At 43.1% G+C, this 18,593-nt stretch overlaps 1 protein-coding gene across 3 annotated transcripts in view; it reads left to right on the top strand.

The window, feature by feature from the left end:
- Positions 1-17,795, top strand: part of LOC128760602 (membrane-associated guanylate kinase, WW and PDZ domain-containing protein 3) — a 151,845-nt gene extending 134,050 nt beyond the window's left edge. Inside the window, exons 9-22 of one of the 3 annotated variants that reach the window (XM_053868120.1) lie at positions 1,308-1,499; positions 2,003-2,650; positions 4,987-5,018; positions 6,079-6,244; positions 6,322-6,416; positions 6,663-6,870; positions 6,962-7,144; positions 7,515-7,700; positions 7,777-7,873; positions 8,425-8,530; positions 9,691-9,828; positions 11,564-11,702; positions 12,867-12,956; positions 13,074-13,223. In XM_053868120.1, coding sequence (XP_053724095.1) covers positions 1,308-1,499; positions 2,003-2,650; positions 4,987-5,018; positions 6,079-6,244; positions 6,322-6,416; positions 6,663-6,870; positions 6,962-7,144; positions 7,515-7,700; positions 7,777-7,873; positions 8,425-8,530; positions 9,691-9,828; positions 11,564-11,702; positions 12,867-12,916 — 2,240 coding nt within the window. In that variant the 3' untranslated portion in view covers positions 12,917-12,956; positions 13,074-13,223. Of the gene's footprint in view, positions 1-1,307; positions 1,500-2,002; positions 2,651-4,986; positions 5,019-6,078; positions 6,245-6,321; positions 6,417-6,662; positions 6,871-6,961; positions 7,145-7,514; positions 7,701-7,776; positions 7,874-8,424; positions 8,531-9,690; positions 9,829-11,563; positions 11,703-12,866; positions 12,957-13,073 lie in introns of all 3 variants that reach the window. The other 2 variants (XM_053868118.1, XM_053868119.1) reach the window with 2 other exon arrangements.
- The last annotated feature ends 798 nt before the right edge of the window (positions 17,796-18,593 follow it).

Below are 18,593 nucleotides of genomic sequence, written 5' to 3' on the forward strand. Positions count from 1 at the left end.
GGCACAGAAGCTGCCAGAGACAGAAGGAGAGTTGGAGATAGGAAGGTTGTGTAACTGCACTGTAAAGCGTTTCATTGGCTAAAATTCAGCGTGAATGGGCAGCACTTCATGTACTTGGTTAGACGGCCATTTTTTACTATAATTCATTCCCTTTCATTCTGTGACTGAATAAAAATCATTCCGTTCTTCTTAATTCAGATTTTAATCACACTTGAGTGTGTGATCTTATTGAGAAAATCTATGTAATTTCCCTCTTAATAGTCCATTCAGTATTTTACACGAAGGTGATTTAAATGTGCAGCAACAGCATACTGAAAACCTTTACCCAGTCAGTAGTTATTAAAAGACAGAAGGTCACTACAAATGGAAAATCACTGTTTAGAAATGAAGCTGTTATTTTCTGCTGAGTCATTCTCAGTTCCTCTGCTGCAGAAAACAGCAGGCAGTGATGAAATTACTGCGTGTCCGTGATGTGTAGTCGTGATATCACAGTTATTATGGCTGATAAGAGTTCAGCTCGCTTTAATTCTGTGTGACCCCAATAGTTGCTTATCTGTAAGCACACTGGTGGTCCTTCTACGAAAGACTTTTTCAAGTCCTGTTTTCTCTGTATTGGTTGCAATGTGATGTGACTCAAACTTGTGCTGAGAAATCAGTCAATCCTACCAGAGGCAAATCCCAGTCTGTTCTGGAAAAGTCCTTGCTGTCTCGCTGTATGATAGCAGTCCTTGCCGTTGAGGTCTGTTATCATACAGCGAGGTTCAGTCTTGTACTCGAAGACGCGTTTGGTCGCACCTCACTGATGTTGTCTGGCTCAGCATTTTTGTGCCTGTCAGAGGTGGGTTGGTGCTCTGGAAATTCCATTTTTGCAGTTCTTCTGGTTTCATCTGATGGAGCCCACGTGATAAAGGAGCAGAGCAAAGAAATGTCCCAACAATACATGAAAACACGTGCATGTGTGTGTAATGTGTGTACAGATGGTTCTTTGGTCCAGTTCAGGTGATGAGATCGATGGTAAAACTGCCAAACCACACTTTGACCAGATACTCTTACGTTATCTGTATAATTCCAGTTAATGATGCCCAGAATGCAATTAGCTCCAGCAGACATCTGTATGTCCATCACTATGTCCAGGTCCTTTAGATGTTACAAGTGAAAAGGTGAGGAACCAAGTTACTAATGTTAAGATGGTGTCTCCTTTTCACCAAGGAGCTCGGCGTGGCTTGAGGTTCAGATGGAGGTGCAACGATGGTCCGGACGGGGTCACGTCTGATGTTTGTCACTGAGGTTTTAAATTCCGTTCACAGGTAAAAGTGCTGCGTTTGGCTTCACTGCAGACCCAAACCAGCTGAAGGGTGAGATGTACCACACGGCACTGAAGAAGAGCTCACAGGGATTCGGCTTCACCATCATCGGAGGAGATCGCACAGATGAATTCTTGCAAGTGAAGAATGTGTTGAGCGACGGACCTGCCGCCCAAGACAACAAGATGGCGTCAGGTCAGCATAAAGCTCTGCTGAAATGTTACATATTGTCTTGTTACTGCAACTGGACTGATTTGAGGTGCAAGAAGAAAGGACCAGTCAGTTTTCGACCGAGTCAGTCCTTTTTAGATTAGTGAAGTCTAATGTGTATGGCAGGAGTAAAGAAGTGACCTCCACCTTGAATTTAAGGAAATAGTTCAGAAAATGTAAAAACAGTCAAATTGAGTGCCAGACACACACATGCTGAGTTCGTCAGATTTCGGCTCACGGCTGACTTGACATTTAGCTGGTTTCCACAGAAGAAGAAGAAAAGGTGGGACAGGAATGAAGTGAACGCAACAGTGAGCATCGAGCACCAGAGGAGATACTGAGCTGTGATATGAATGAAAGCACCCGTGAGGAACGTTGTAGAGGAGAAGTTCCACCTGACAGCAGAAGAGAAAGTGCTGAAGTGCTATCTGGATTCAGGAGAATAAACACAACCTCTCTCTCTCTCTCTTTTTTCTCCTTTTGTTCAGGTGACGTGATCGTGGAGATTAATGGGATGTGTGTGCTCGGGAAGACCCACCCTCAAGTGGTGCAGATGTTCCAGTCTATTCCCATTAACCAGTATGTGGATATGGTTCTATGCAGAGGCTATCCGCTCCCGCCAGATGTGGATCTGGACAGCGACGATCCCCTCCCTCCTCCTCCCCTCCCGCCTGCGACGCAGGGCCAGCCCCCTCTGCACGGTGGTGAGGTGGTAACTGCTGTGCCCCTTATTAATGGGCAGCCGCTGCTTGTCAAAGGGGACGTCCTGCATGGATCTTCACAGGAGCTTCATTACGTCACAACAGACGCCAACGGACGGCCAGTGGTCGCTGCCATGCCCAACGGACGGCAGGGTGACCGCGTGGACGTGGCCACTGGGATGTTGCAGCCAGAGCTTGTGAGCGTCCCGCTCGTCAAAGGGCCTGGTGGATTTGGGTTCGCCATCGCTGACTGCCCGCTGGGCCAAAAGGTGAAGATGATCCTGGATGCCCAGTGGTGCCACGGCCTTCAGAAAGGAGACGTCATCAAAGAGATCAACAGACAGAATGTCCAAGCGCTGAGTCATGCCCAAGTGGTGGACATCCTTAAGGATCTACCAGTGGGCAGTGAGGTCAATGTGCTGGTGCTGCGCGGAGGTAACACAATGTTTTGATGCCAAAGTTCTCTGTCAAACAAGTGCACCACATACATCCATCCATCCATCATCAGTTAACAAGCGCTTAGTCCTGTTCAGGGTTGTGGGGAGTGCTGGAGCCTATCCCAGTCGTCATTGGGCGAGAGGCAGGAATACACCCTGGACAGGTTGCCACTCCATTGCAGGGCACACACGCCATTCACACACACACAAATTTAGAGTGTCTAATTAACCTAGTGGGCAAGTCTTTGGGATGTGGGAGCAAACCGGAGTACCCGGCGAAAAGCCGGGAATCAACCCCGCAACCTTCTTGCTGCAAGGCAAGAGTGCTAACCACTAGAAAACTTGAGACTTTGTTGGATTGTGTTACAATAATTTCTAAAACATTCCAACGCTGACAGAAGAGGCTGGCATTCTGTGACCAGCCTGAGTGGAACCCCTGTGTCTGATCATCTCCTGCGCCTCTGAGGCGGCCGCAAATGATCTGGCTAATCCGTCCTCACACGATTCACCCTGACTGTGCTTCCCCAGCCCTATTTGTGACGACTCCCAGAGAGGCATGATGCAGTCTGTTGCAAGCCTGAGTGAGAATTACATAAGGCTGTTTGATTCTGAGGAGTGAGATGGTCGTCTTCAAATGTCTCAAGAATCCATCTTAAACAGCCCCGGGGACACACTGAACTCTGGTTGGGCTTTGATCACCAGCGCAGCTTAGAGTGTTCAAGCATGCCTCCATGTATGTAACCCGTTAAACAGCGGTGGTGAAATATCTTTGGAAGGGTCCAGAGGGTTCTCCTCCCTAATGCTGCTGCGACTACATTACTATCTGCTCTTCGCTCGCCCCAGAGTCCGTCTGTGCCGTCTGCTGGACAGTGTTAGCGCTAGCACTCTTTAACTGTTGACTCCGAAGCTGGCTACACACGCGACAACAATCTGGCTGTTTTTGCTCCAGTTTAGGGTCGGATGCCCGATTAGCTTCTCTCTATTCTGCAATATAATCTTGTGATGTGTTAAGAGTGCTGCTAATTGGTTCCAAAAACGGTCAGGAAAAAGTGAAGAAGTAGGAGTGAAGAAGCGAACCGCCTCAGCGAGGGAGATTTTGAAACATGATTGGTTTACAATAAAAACACGATTTTAATCCTCAGAGCTAAATCTCTCTCCCATCTGCCGCCACCTTCACCTGGTGAGGTCACGATTTTTCTGTTGACCACCATCACCCTGTCCACTTCCATGTTTTCCAGTGTGTTTTCCATTTCTCCATTTCTCCATCACATAATCACGCAAGGTTTCTGTCTTGGACTGGTGGGACTAGATCTTGGTACTTGTGGTGTGGTGTGCTGAGCTTATCTCGACGCACCACAGACAAGACAGTCAACGGCAGATTTTTTTATATAATGTGTGGGCCCAGTAAAATATATGGTTAGAAGTCCTTATGTGTGTCGCCTGTTTAAGGGTTGAGTCTTGATGCATAGAAACTTAAGGTGCCCTCACACATATTCCGTTACATGTTAGTAACGCTCACACACTGTACGCATTACACAGCGTCGAAATAATGTTGCACGTTAAAGAGCAACAGTTTGGGGCGTGGCCGAGGCGGGTTGAATTGTTATACATGACCAATCACAGCAGAGGGGGCGAGATTTCTCCACCCGGAAAATGTGAAAAAGTGTTCTGATGGGCGGGGCTTGTGCATACATTTAGACATCACCATTAACACTGAATGAGTGAAATGGTTATTAATTTAGCATTGTGCTATGCTACATCTCTGAAACCAGCCTCACCTATGGTTCATCCTGTATTCAATTCCTCTGAAATGCTCATAAGCAAATGTCCTCCTATCTGTCGAGTCCTCGAAGATTCCAAAAATACAAAGTGAAGTGAAATATTGTGGCCACTCACTCTCTCTCTCACATCAAGGTCCATTAACCCATCATCTGGCCCACTGTTCGTCCAGGCCCCACAGGGCTCCAGCTCCACAGAGCTGTTTGATAATCCAGCTAATGTGCGGATTGGTGGAAAGCGCTGAGAGAGGGAATCTGTTGGGAAGCGCAGTAGATGGGCAGCGTGGGTGGACTGTACATCCAGTGGGGGGAGATAGGTCATTGAATTACATGCATGAAGTGCACAAAGCTCTGGTCATAATGCTCTTTCCCATTCGTGAGCTGTAGAAATGCACTTCAAACATGCTCTGGCACATGTAGAAGCTTTATATTCCACATCTATCATGAAGCAGCCTTGGCTTCTCTAATGGAGCAACTTGAGATAGGCTTGTTGGAGTGTGTTCACAGCAACACAGTGCCATCTGGTGGTTGTGTACTCATGTCTTTCTCTCTGCAGGTCAAACATCCCCAGTGAAGAGTCTGAAGCCTGTGAGTACCAACATTCCTTTTTCTTGATTCCTCACGATCGCATCTCTCATGAGGAATCACTTGCAATTTAATTACCAAGCTTTATGTCCTTTCCTGTTCCCCGCAACCCAAGTTAAGTGATCGCAATAAATTTGAATATTGATGATGTTTCTGAGCGAGCCCTTGTGTTTGTTCTGAGAAACGCTCTTAATTACTTTCTCTCTGCATTCATTCTGGTAAGACTATTGTCTTGGGATCCCCGTGGTAATGGAGCGTGGATGAGCCTCTTCAGATATGCGGCTGTTATTAATACGAGGGCTTTAGATTGAGAAGTCGTCCATCGCTGAGGGAAAAGAGGTGTCGCCTTGTCAGGAAAGTCATTTAGATTCCACAGCCAGCCTTTGAAACAACAGTTAGGGACGAAAAAAATGTCGGGTGAATAAGAGACTCTGTCACGTCAAAGCACAAATACATTTCCCCAGAGACAACGTGAAGGGCTCGCGCTGTTCAAGGGTCTTGGAGTGGAAGCGAGAATGTTGAATTAACCGTAGGAAATCTGACTTATTTTGGAATAGCCTCGCGTCACAGGGCAGGTGCAAGATGACATTCACTTAGTTTTCATATTGTACTTTTCAGTCATTACTGTTGTTATGATGGTGTTCTCTTTTTTATTTTTTGTTGTTTTTATTTACATTATTGAAAATGTCTTTTCGGTTGTAGCAAATGAATATACAATACCCTGTTGCTGTATAGGAATTTGAAAATTAAATTCCTTTATATGTCAAGCACTTTTTTTGGAGGGCGTGTGAGAGTTTAAAATCCCTTACTGATGTTTCATAAAAAGACAGCATAATAAAAATAATTCAAAGGGGAAAAAAACATTTGGTGTTTATGATAACAGTAGTTGTTGAAAATAGTTGTTTCATTGCAAAAAGTCATTGTAGTGCTATAAAATGATTTTGTCCATACTGTATATCACCAGGATAAATTAGCATGTCGTGGAAGTAAGGTTCGAACCCATGGCGAAGGATGACAAGCTACGAAAACAGTTAGAAATTAATGATTTATTATTTGTCTGCAGCGACAGGAAATGACAGCCAGCACGGAGACTTTGGATGGAATTGCTGACTCTGCAATTCAGGCCCTTCCCTACCATTCAAACACGAGCACCCTGAGGTCTGTGGAGTCCCCAAAGCGGGACGCCACCGAGCTGTACCTGAAGTCTAAAGCGCTGTTAGAGAGCAGACGTGAGATTCTAAAGTTTCACCTAATTCACGTGTCGTGTTTGTCAGTTGGTCATTTATCCATTGTTAAATGTCTGCAGAGCCTCACACCAAGGACATAGACGTTTTTCTTAAACGGGACATCGAGACTGGATTTGGCTTCAGGGTCCTGGGAGGAGAAGGTCCACAGCAGCCGGTGAGTACAGAGCAACACAAGTGAACACCTTTTGACAATCTAACTTGTTGATGAATGGTGAACTTCAGTTAGGAAAACTACCAGTGAGGTCAGGGGTCCTCTGGACATAGCTGGAAGGAGCGATGTTGCCAAGCAAGTGACGTCCCCTTCTTTAGCAAAAAATCTGTCGACGCTGGACATGTCTGAAATAAAGTGCACCAAGTCATATTTAAATATAGATCTCACAGTTCTCCTGTGTTCTCTCAGAATGTCTTCCCGCAGGTCTACATCGGGGCAATTGTTCCCAACGGGGCAGCAGAGAAAGACGGACGTCTGAGAGCGGGAGACGAGCTCATTGGTATCGACGGAGTCATGGTCAAGGGTCGTTCACACAAGCAGGTTCTGGACCTGATGACCAATGCGGCCCGTAACGGTCAAGTCATGCTGACTGTGCGAAGGAAGGTCATCTACAGAGGTGAAGAGCTTATGCTGTTGAACTACTGTAGATGGTGAAAGCGATTTAGTTTACGTCGGTAAAGCCCAGTTGATGTCTATCACTGCCCCAGATATGATGGAAGACGAGGCTCTGGATATGACGCCAGTGCTGGTTAATGGCTCTCCAAAACTACCTCGCCTCCCGATGCCGAGCGCTCTGGACCATGAGTCTTTTGATATTACGCTCCACCGCAAGGACAGCGAGGGCTTCGGCTTCGTCATCCTGACTTCAAAAAGCAAACCCCCACATGGAGGTGAGACCCCAAAGTATTTTAGGTGCAATAATAGCTGAACTTACAGTCAAGTAAGGAAGCCATGTCTTCAGTTGTGTGGATAGAATGTTGAATATTGGCCTCACATTAAATCATAGGCTAAAATCATTGTGATGATTTATTATGGAGCTCACAGGCTGAAATAATTCTCAAATATTTTGGAATTTTTTGTTGTAGGTCACATCTGACTCGCAATATAATTCTAAACTGCACATGACATAAATGACATAATTTCCTTCCGTTTTTCCCATCATATATAATAAGGATCCCATAATGCACAGCAACAGTAGAGGCACTAACAACAGCAAGACACTACTTTAATCAGATGTTTGGTTTTTTTTTCACCCGGCAGTAATTCCTCACAAAATCGGACGCATCATCGAGGGCAGCCCCACTGACCGCTGCGGACTGCTGCACGTCGGCGATCGCATTTCTGCGGTCAATGGACGCTCCATCATAGAGCTCTCTCACAATGACATTGTTCAGCTGATCAAGGAGGCGGGCAATGTTGTCACTCTCACCGTGGTTCCTGAGGATGGTGAGATTCGAAGCTGGATCTGTCCAAGGGTATTTAGATGTAGAAATGTATTCATTTTTTTTTTTTTTTTGTCCAGAATACAAGGGCCCACCTTCTGGAGCCAGCTCGGCCAAACAAAGTCCAGCGCTTCAACACAGAGTGATTGGACAAAGGTCCGCTCTGCAAGATGAACGGTATCTTTTCATATGAATTCATTTTTTCGTTCATTTTTGAGTGGCAGCACAGTTTGCATCAAGGTGAATGGCAGTTTACTGCAGTGCAGATTGATGGGTCATGTCACGGAGTCCGGTGGTGCCCCCTCTGTCAACACACTTAGCGAAAACAATGCGAAAATTGCACTGCTTCACCAATGTTGCATTTGTACTTGCCGTCATAAATATTGATTGCCTTTCACCATTCTAGCAGTCCTGCCTAAAGAATGATTGGTCGCCTTCTGTGAAACATTATGATGAATACAAAACGCTGTGGTCCAGATAGAATATTCCCGACAGCATTTGCTTCGGTCGGAAACAGCTTTCAAAGAAAAAAAAGCGATATTCAATAAACAGGAATCATAATGCTTTACATAACGTATGAGCCAATATTGTGCACAAATATTAAAAATAAGCCCTCGCCCGGGGAACACTGAGCAGTAAATTCAATTTCATGTTTTACATAATTCTTTCCCCAGCTCGCCGCCTGCTGCACGCAGAGTAATTGAAGGAATATATCTTCTTTGTTGCAGCTACAACCTGGACCTGGAGGACAGGAGGGATGGATCCACCTGGTCTGACCACAAAACACTGTCACTGGAGCAGCAGGGCACTCTGTGTGTGACTGGACCCAACCAGGTTAGCCCATCTCACCGCTTTCCTTCATTTTTTTACATCATGCTTCACTCTAATTTCTCACACCTTTTCATCTTTTATTGAGAAAAATGTTTTGTTTTCAATCCACATAACATTTTTAATGCCTAAAGAATGGTTTAACTAATCATTATGTCCTTTACATGATACATTCACGGCAGAAAAAAGAAAATATTACATTTTAATGAGCAACTTATGTGAACCAAGAGATATTTGTTTGTTCCCTTGTGCCAAGTCACAAAGTCAGTATTAGCCTGAATAAGTTAATATATGATATAAATACGGAACTTTTTATTATATTTAGATTCACATAAAATCTAAATATGTTCTTTGAAATGATTCAGTTAATAATGAAATAAAAGGTAAAATATTAATTCCCACATTATATATTCTACTAGTCAAACAACAAAAGACAAAAGAAGAATTTGCTCACCATTATTATTATTATTATTATTATTATTATTATTACTAATTACTAAATGAATTATACCTCATGGTGCAAAATGACTGTTTCAATGCTTTTTTTGCATGTAGTTTTAAATTATTATTATTATTGTTATTATGATTTGCAATTTTACTTTTTCTCTCGAAATTAAAGTTATGATGATTGTGTTTAATTACACGTGGCAATACATATCTTTGTTTCAGTCTCTGTACTGTATATTTCCTTCCTTCATTTTTATTTATTTTTATGTTTTGGGATTTTTTGTTTTCCTACATTAAGTATTTGCTTTATGTTTACATAATTTATTTTGCCATGACGTTTTTGAGTGTCATGGTGTTTTATGTTAATTCTAGATATACTTTTTCCATTATTTATTTCTTTCATTCATTTTTGTTATTTATGTACGTATCTGTTTTTTTAAGTTTTTGTTGGTGGTGCAGGATCATTGTTCTCAACTGGTCAGCTTTTTGGATGTCCCTAAGTAGAATGGTATATATATAACTGAACTCACTCATTTTTAAATATCAAACTACCACAGCCACACTGTACAAATGAGGCTGTGAGTCCCCCCCAAAACTGAAGTCATTGTCTGTCTGATTTCCATAACAACCAACAATAACCTGGGAGATGCTGCATGTCGTCACTCTCCTGCATGTGACTGCACGTAATAATGACTGCCAGCTGTCTCACTGCTGTGTAGGGCTGTCTGACAGTGGAGTTAGACAGAAGTCCCCGGGGCTTTGGCTTTAGTCTGCGAGGGGGAACCGAGTACAACATGGGTCTGTACATCCTGAGACTGGCTGAGGACGGACCCGCCCAGCTGGATGGAAGGATCCATGTGAGTGCTCACTTTGTTTTACTTTGTACATTCATTTCTACAAGTGTCATCTGTTATTGTTTGTATCCTCGATTTCCCCCTGATCATTTATCCAGCTATTTTTGGAAAATAAAGAGGCTGTAGATGTAGATGAAGGAGGATAGCGAAATTTGACTCCACGCAAGACTCATCAACACATGCATGCATAGGTTGAATTCTGGAATTTTCCTCTCGTGGAAATTCCGACTCATTCCCCTCTGACCATTCAGCCTTTCATTTGTATTTTTCAGTTTCTTTTATTTTTGGTTGTTTGTGGATGGACTTGATACATGACAGAAATCTTCCGCCTCTGCCTGCAGCATCAATCCGACAGTGAAGGGAAAAGGGCTTAAATGAATAAAAACTGCACTCATGGCGAACGTCTAAGCTCATTGTGTTTCTCTCAACATTGTTGGATGCAGTTTAGAAAGCTATTATGCAAATGGCATCACTGAAATCAGATCTTTGACGTGCCGAAAGGATCCGCTAAGACAGAAAGTATAATTCCAGTTGGCATCTGCTGAGGATGCGTGCTGAGATGGATTACACACGCTGTCTTCTGCAGTTCTGAGCTGTGTTGATAGTGTCCTAATACTTGCTCATTGATGTTGTTAACAGAGATGGTGACTGGAGGTCAGTCAGATCCAGCCACCGGGCCCGAACAAGTCTCTGGTGGCTAATGTTAGCATGTCCACTGGATTTGCTATTTCAAGAGCTACATAAGCGCTATACAACTCAGGAGCAGTTTATATTTACTATTGTAGCTACAGTACTCATTTGCACTTTATTATATATTATACTCATTTTTACTTTTTGCACTTTTTTTTGCCAAGACTGGCGTGTACTTCACTTGCATTTTTCTTTTTTTTTTAGAATTATACAACTTGCACACTGCTAATGTCCAACATAGAAGCCAAGAATGACTTTAGCTCGGGAGCCACCCGTCTTGTGGAATTGGGAATCGTTCCGCATTTGGCAACCATAAGGCTTCCTTATTGGCATAATATCGGGCGCAGAGCTCATATATAATAACTTGCACAATAATGCAAAAATAGAAATTCCACAACACTTTTTTTTCATGTGATCAAGCCCAAGAACTGTCTAAGATTTGCCTTTATTAGTTTGAAATTATGAGTGATTTAGTTTGGGAACAATTTTCTCATGTGTTTAGACACACCTAATCTCATAGTTATTTTTTATTTTCAAAAGCCCTCTCTGTGTTTTTCCTGAGCCGACGGATTCAGTGGAGCGTTGAGAAGTCACTCTGGATTCAAGCGTATATGTGTTTGTCGCCCCCGGCTGAGTTTGTGAAGGAAAACAACTGTTCTCTCTTATGATATTAAAATTGCCATTATGATCATAATGAGAGCAGAGAAGGCCATGGGATCAGGAGCTACTGGCAGGACAGCTTCTCGCCAGACTGTGATTCCAGGGCATGACTTTGAGTGTCAACACTGATTAGATTTATTCAGAAGGATGTGTTTTCATGCTTCGTCTATATTGTTGTGTCATCGCTAATAATAGAGAGATTACCTCTGGGGATGAGCCACACAGAATATGGCTTGTTTGCTGCAGTGCTTTTGTGCAAAAGTATTGTGCAAAGTAAAGTACGTTCCGGGCCATGTAGCTCGAGTCAGATGGATAAACATTGTTGAATTGATTCTCCTGCCAGCACCAATTGACGTTTCTGCTTCTGATGCCTAAACGAATATTTCAGGTTGGTGATGAGATTGTGGAAATTAACGGCGAGCCAGCACGTGGGATCTCTCACACACGTGCGATAGAGCTGATCCAGGCCGGCGGAAACAAGGTGGTTCTGCTGTTGAGACCTGGCGCTGGTCTTGCTCAGGATAGTGGTGAGTATCCACGATGAGTGACATCATTTTGTGATCAATAAATCTCCTCAGATCTTTTAATCCTTTTTCGTTTATATTTTGTTGTGCTATACCTCCAGTTGAAATACGGGTGTTTTTATGCTAAATCCATTGCAAGCTTTTATGTATCTCCATATCTGGAAGAAAATCATCATGAACTTTGCCTTTATCTATGATGCCATTTAGTTGTTTAGTGGCAGTTGTTGAGGTACATAAAAGGCTTATTCTGCAGAGATTGTGAGGCCATGATTATTCGTTTTGGTGAGTTGTTTCTTCAATAACATTGATGAGGGAAAGACTGTGGTGGCGATTTGCCATTGCAAACCAATACAGTGTCTTCAATTCCAACCCATTCTCACTCCCAAATCGTCAATAGAAACTTTTGTCAAGTAACTTTAGTGTCCTATGTTGACGCTGTAGGCAGGAGAATGATGCGAAGGTGTTTCAGTAGAATGAAGGTGTTCTCCACTTTCCTGTGTGACATTCAAAGCAGGCAGTGGGGACAAGATCAGACGCTCTCTTCACTACACTACTTGTGATGTAACTAGGTGTATACAATACCTCATGTGGCTCCCCCTCTCACTGGTGGTGCCGTCACTGTGAAATGCACAGCTGTGTGAAGCATTTTGTGTGAAAGGAGTCTCATCTAAGCCCTAACCCCGACCACCATCTTTCTTCGACGCATCGCACTCCCAGAGCCGGACTTCTGCGTCGACATAGGACGCAAAAGTCACTCGACGAGAGTCGCTATTTGACCTTGGGAGTGAGGATGTGTAGTCAAGATCGTCGGTCAGTGTGTCGCTTCAAGATACTTCAAGAACTCCTTCACTGAACGCATTACTTACTCTCTTCATCTTCTGAGAGCCCTAGCAAAATGATGACTAGCATTCACAGCTGTGGTCATATGTCTTACCACTCCTTTGCATCCATCAATGTCTCTCACCACGGCAAAGACCCCTGGTGGTCAACACTAGATGGAGCCTGGTTGTAGGTGTAATGAGTCCTTGCTGGGTGCAAAAACAGTCATAGCAAGTGAATTCATGTGAATTTAACCCCTTTAAATTCTTGTTGCATTCCTGTACATTTTTTATTACCAAGCTTCTAATCTTGTCTTATCTTCTGGCTCTCTTGCTCTTCCTGGTGCAGGTAGTACGACGTCTTCTACTATGTGCTACTACACTGAGCATCAGCACTAACATCTTCACTACTTTTCTGGCCCCTTCTCTTTACACCTTGGTAATTTTGGTGTCTTCCTGCACATCATTTCCTTCCTTTGGCACAATTGCAGTATGTTGTGTGGAGCCCTTATCGCTACTAATCCTCATGTGGCACTAATACTCTCCTCTTTGACAGGTCAACATGATCAAAAACTCATTTCACCCATGAGCTATCCTGGAGAGGTGTTTTTCTCTGACACGTCGCCCATGTCCTCTCCATATCCTACCGGGGCTTCAACCTTCACCTCCTCCCCCTTCTCCAGCAAACTGAAACACTCACACGGCTGGAACTCCATGTCCCCACAAGGCCAATGGCCCAGGAGCAGCAGGGGTTTAAGCTCAGTGCAGGGGAGTGCTGAGTGGAGAGACAAGGAAGCTGAAAGGGTCTCTCCAGCTACCCTCGATCATGTCTCCTTCTACAAAAGGATCAGGCCGATTAAAGACACTAGAGAGCTAAGCAGCCCAAAGAAAACTGTGGAGGCATTCCCTGAAGCCAAAGAGCAAAAACACAGTTCCCAAAAGGTTGTGAGACAGGCGTCGGAAGCAACTCTGAGCAGGAATGGGACGCCTCAGACGAAAACTCTGACCAGTAGAAAGTCTTCTCACAGCAGTGGACATCATGTGGCTTCTACCCTTAAGCCTGTTGAGCATCAGGGAGAACCTAAAGGCCAACAATCAGAGTCAAACAGTAAGGAGAGCCTGGATTATCAGAGGACAAAGAGCAATGGTTCCGGGATCAACATAGGCACAAACGCTATAAGGACAAGGCCTGGACATGGCAAGGACACAGGGCGAAGTGAGTCGAAAGGTCTGGGCAAAGACTCAGGCCAACGAGAGCCAAACAGCAAGTACAATGCTGCTGAGGACAGGACTACAAGCAGAGAGAGTTTGTCATCTTTTCAAAATGTGTTTCATAAAAGAGGGTCAGTGGTTTCCCCCAAAAAGTCAGGGGAAAACGGTTTTCTCCTCTCTAAAAACGGTCTCAGTAAGGATGACCTGAGGGGAGATGCAAAGAGCAAACGCAAGCCCACAGAAGACCGGAATACAAACCAGGGAAGTTTGCTATCTTTGAAAGACATGTCACATGAAAGAGGGTCAATTGTGTCCCCGAGAGAAACCATGGACACTTTCCTCTTCTCTAAAGAACACAGAGATGACTTTAAGGCATCTATGAACAGCTTTCCAGGACCCAGGCAGAGCCCAAAGGGACCTATTAGCCCCGGCGATTGGAAAGTGCCCAGCTCAGCCAGGATCCTCTCGGAGGAAGAGGTCTTTCGTGACCCTTTGTGATACAATATCAAATGGCCTGAGGTGTGCCATGGTGTATTTAACAGTCGGCAGATCGTTCTCTTAGTTCTTCCATGAAAGCGCAACACAGTGCCAGTTTCTAACCTTTCAGAAAGGTTTTCGACAAGGTCCTTGGCCTGGGAGTTCTGTGAAAGTACCTGTAGCAGCTGCCCTCCGCCTTCTTCGCTGCTTGTGGGACTTCAGCATGCCTTGCTCGAGGCCTTCTTTGCCAGACATTTTCAAATGTGAATACGTGCCAATCTCCAGAGCCTCCTGTTGATCAGCTCACCCATTACAATGCAATGACCCATATGCAAAGAAGACCAGAAGGGCCTCTGCCTTTCACCTGTAGTTTACACCACCCGTGACCATCGTCCCACTCTTTTGATTTGCTCTCAAGTCATCGTTGGGGAGCGTGACATTTTTATACAGTTTGCTCAAGTGCATGCAGCGGATCTAATTTCTTTATTTGCACGTGTTTGACACCTCACAGATTTAAACCATTGTCTCTCGGTTTCGAGCAACAGTGACTTTACAGAGGACTGTCGACTGTTCAGCAGTTGTAGACATGATTCGCCTCCATACCCACCGTTCAAAAGACCAGAAACTTGTGGTTTGAGATCTTGTTTACCATGTGTATGGTAAGAAAAAACGTGTAATTTATAAAGGTGATATATGTATATGTAGCTGTAAAAGCCATTCCACACTTTTGATAGACTTCAAAGTTCTATTCCATGTTATTGCGCCCCCCTCCGTGGTAGGAGTTCCCACCGATCTTTGTAGTGTAGGTGATGTGCAAACCGCTTTACCAAATGTTTGCCAAATTGCTCAAAACGTGTCTCATAGTGATGAAATACTCGATATAAGTACATATATTTGAATGTGTCCTGGTTTTGCATATTAAGAATATCTATTGAATTCCACTGCACTGCATTTGCCCTTGTAGCATAAAAAATGACCATGAGTTAATGTGCGATGTTATATGGCTACCAATGCGTTTCCAGTTTTATTTCTGTTGTTCTTCTCATTAATTTTAAACACTGTTTAAGACCCAGGTGGCATTTTGTAAAAAAAAAAAAATGCTGTGCAGGTTTTGAGTCTTGTCCCTGGTGCACTGGAGACTACTTTTAATTTAGTGTTCATCACAATCCTGCTTTATGTGTCTGGGGGAGTCATAATGGGGGAAAAAATTACAATATATATATTATAGTGTACCATCGGTGGTTTGGTGAGATGCTGCTGTAGGAAAGCAGGTACGCAGATTCAGCCCACATTTAACCCATAAGAACCAAGGTGTGCTAAAGCTGTCATGCACCACTTTGTTTATGAGCACTGGCACATTCAACAAAGGAGAGATTGGGAGTGCTGAGTCAAGCTATTTGGATGTGAGATTCAGATGCACATGTATCGATCTGGTGTTCCTCTTGTGTTCCCAAGCGAAACCTTAATTCTAACGGGGATGTCAGTGGAGCACCATTCACCATGTAGCGTCCCCCTGAATGTGTGTTTTGATGAGGTCCTTTAGAGTTGGCAGACTGAGATCGTTTTATCTCTTCAAACGGGTGAAGTGCGGATTGCTGTTGTGAGGTCTGTGTGCGACCTATTGTGCCATTTTTCCCCACTCACTATGGAGGACCCTCAGGGTTCTGCCTACTTTGGTATTGAAAGAACTGATGTAGTTACTTGATCTACTTGGAGTTTTGATTGGTTTCTAACTGGACCTATCTCTTATGCAGAGAGCCGTCATAGAAACTGGACTGAAGTTGTTTAACTCTACGAGTCCTGGTCAAATTATAGATATCAATGAGGTCCACAGATGCAGTAAGTGAGGACCTGAAGAGGATGGATGTGACCAGGGATGGTTTGCAACAGTGACTGGTGGTGGAGGAGGGTGGGTGACTGGCCGTGGCTGGCTTAGATGGCAAAGCTTTATTATACACTCTGCCAGGTTCTTGTGGGTTAATGTGCTAATATTTTCCAAAACAGAATAGCTTTAGTCAACTTCAAATAAAGCCAAAATATGTACCTTGATTTGCAAATCTACTGTATATCTGACAAAAAAAAAAAAAAAATGTCACAAAAGTGAGTACAAAAAAACTACTGAGAAATCAAATGGCCCTTTTTAATGTCATTCCTTAATAACAAATTCCAAGTGTATGTAGTTGATAATAGATATGTGAGGCCAAGCACGTGAACTTCAATATCAGATTGGAACACAGTAGTGTATCAATAAAGACATGTTGATTTATTTTTATTTGCTCACTGGTAGAGTCAACCTGAGCATGGAAAACATACATTTATTTGTGACTGTGACCAAAGACACTTTCTAAACGTTGACTTCAGGTCCTTCTGAGCAGAAGCAATGACTCCCGGTCTGTGTGATGCAATAACAGTTTTCCAACTTTGTGTTGGAACATGTGAATAAAATAACTCTTGCTACAGGTATCGGTGTACCGGTTGGTCAATACGCATTTTAATCCAGTCAAAAAAAAAGTCTCACCTGTGTCCTGCATGGAACACACATGAATTCATATCAAAACCCACTGACACATTTAAGAATATCATTGCATGTTTTATTTATATGTTTCAGTAAAAACACGAGAACGAAGAACTAGGATGTAATTGTATTGCTTAGGAATTGTGTCAACATAGAAGGATAGTTTACACTTTATTAATCAAAATAACATTTCAAGATTTATTGATATAAAAAATGTTGTTGTTTTTTTGTTTGTTTAATAATTTGTTTTGCATTACAGAACCAAAAACACAAAGTCGTAGCAAAACTTACTTTGTTGTAGCATATTTTTTTTTACCTCCATGGCCTTAATTTAGGAGTAAAACACCTTTCCAGAGACTCATTTCTAGTGAGGTAAATTTCCTGGGGATTTGGAGATACAATTCTTAAGGCATTTTTTTCAATTGGGCTCCCCAGAAGGTGAACATCTGGCAGCATTCTGTGTACCTGCTTTTGAAACTGACGTTGGTTGGAGATTGTGAAGATCTCAGGGAAAACCGTTTTGTAGCAAATGTGTGATTAGTGGTCAGAGCGGCAGTGACGGGGCTCAGGTCTGAGGTTTTGACTGTGATTGTATAGCTGGGGATTTCAGGGTTATAATCTCGACTAAAGATGCGCTGTGAGCCTGGTGGGTTTCTGTGCAATAGCTGGTTGGTTGAACAAGTACATCCAACCCCCGACCATCAGGTCCTGGCGGTTCACTCTGGTCCACAACCAGAACAGTATGTTTTCAGTCTGTCTCCTGCACTGTATTATTTATTTTTTTTTGACTGTTTTCTATCTATTTTTCAGTTTTCATACTGTGGCCTTGCATTGCTTCATTAGAACAAATCAATCCTCGTGGTATCTTTTTTCATTCTATAGAAGTAGATGTAAATGTTTGTACATTGTACAGCACCTTTATAAATACTTGCTGAGCGCTCTTTCATGGGGAGAGGGGGAAAAAAGAGGTATATGAAAATTGCTCCATTATTTTTTTATGTACAATAGGGAAAATATTTAAAAATGGATTGACAATAATAGGCTACGACCTTGACATGATGTTCCGTTCATGCACTGATAAATAAAAGTTTTCTGAAAACTCTCTGGACTGCTTGGTATTTTTGATGTCCAACTGTTTTAAATTTTATTCCAGGTGGATGTTTTTTATTATTTATTTATTTTTATTTTTTTAATAATCAACTGAAGTTGCTGCTCCCGAGGCAATTTTCTGGTTGTCATGGTAGCCACCCCTTTACTAGGAACTTGGTGAAAAATGAAACCAGAAAAAAAAGTATCAGATTTTGCAGTATCTTATGTGGGTATGCTACATTAAGATTGAAATGTCAAAATGATGGGGTATTTTTTACCTGCTGACTCCTTGCTATAATATTAATAATAGTGATGAAGAAAATAATTTCTTCGATTTCACAAATATTTGCTCGCTGCTTAACCTTGTACCTTGGGACAGTGGAATGGAGCGCCAGCTGGCTTTCACTTTCTTCCTGTGCATCTCATTTTCTGGAGCATACATTAGTGTTCCACTCCCCCTGGATTCAAGCTTCAGTTTTTTCCTCTCGTTTGTGTCAAGCCACCTTGACTGGCGTACAGAGCTTATATACAGAATCAGAATCAAATTTATTGCCATGGTCAGTGGGGGGATAGGAAAGTGCTTTGAAAAGTGCTGTCAAAAGTAAATAAATAAAAATAAAATAACCCACAAACAACAAAGGTTGAACACGAATTCAACAGTCTGACGGTCGAGGGGAAGAAGCTTTTCCTGTGACAGGAGGTTCTGGTCTGGATGGACTGTAGCCTCCTGCCAGAGGGAAGTGGAACAAACAGTCTATGACCATGGTGAGAAGGGTCAGCTCT

Source organism: Synchiropus splendidus, chromosome 6, assembly GCF_027744825.2.
Source record: "Synchiropus splendidus isolate RoL2022-P1 chromosome 6, RoL_Sspl_1.0, whole genome shotgun sequence".
Lineage (NCBI taxonomy): Eukaryota > Metazoa > Chordata > Actinopteri > Syngnathiformes > Callionymidae > Synchiropus > Synchiropus splendidus.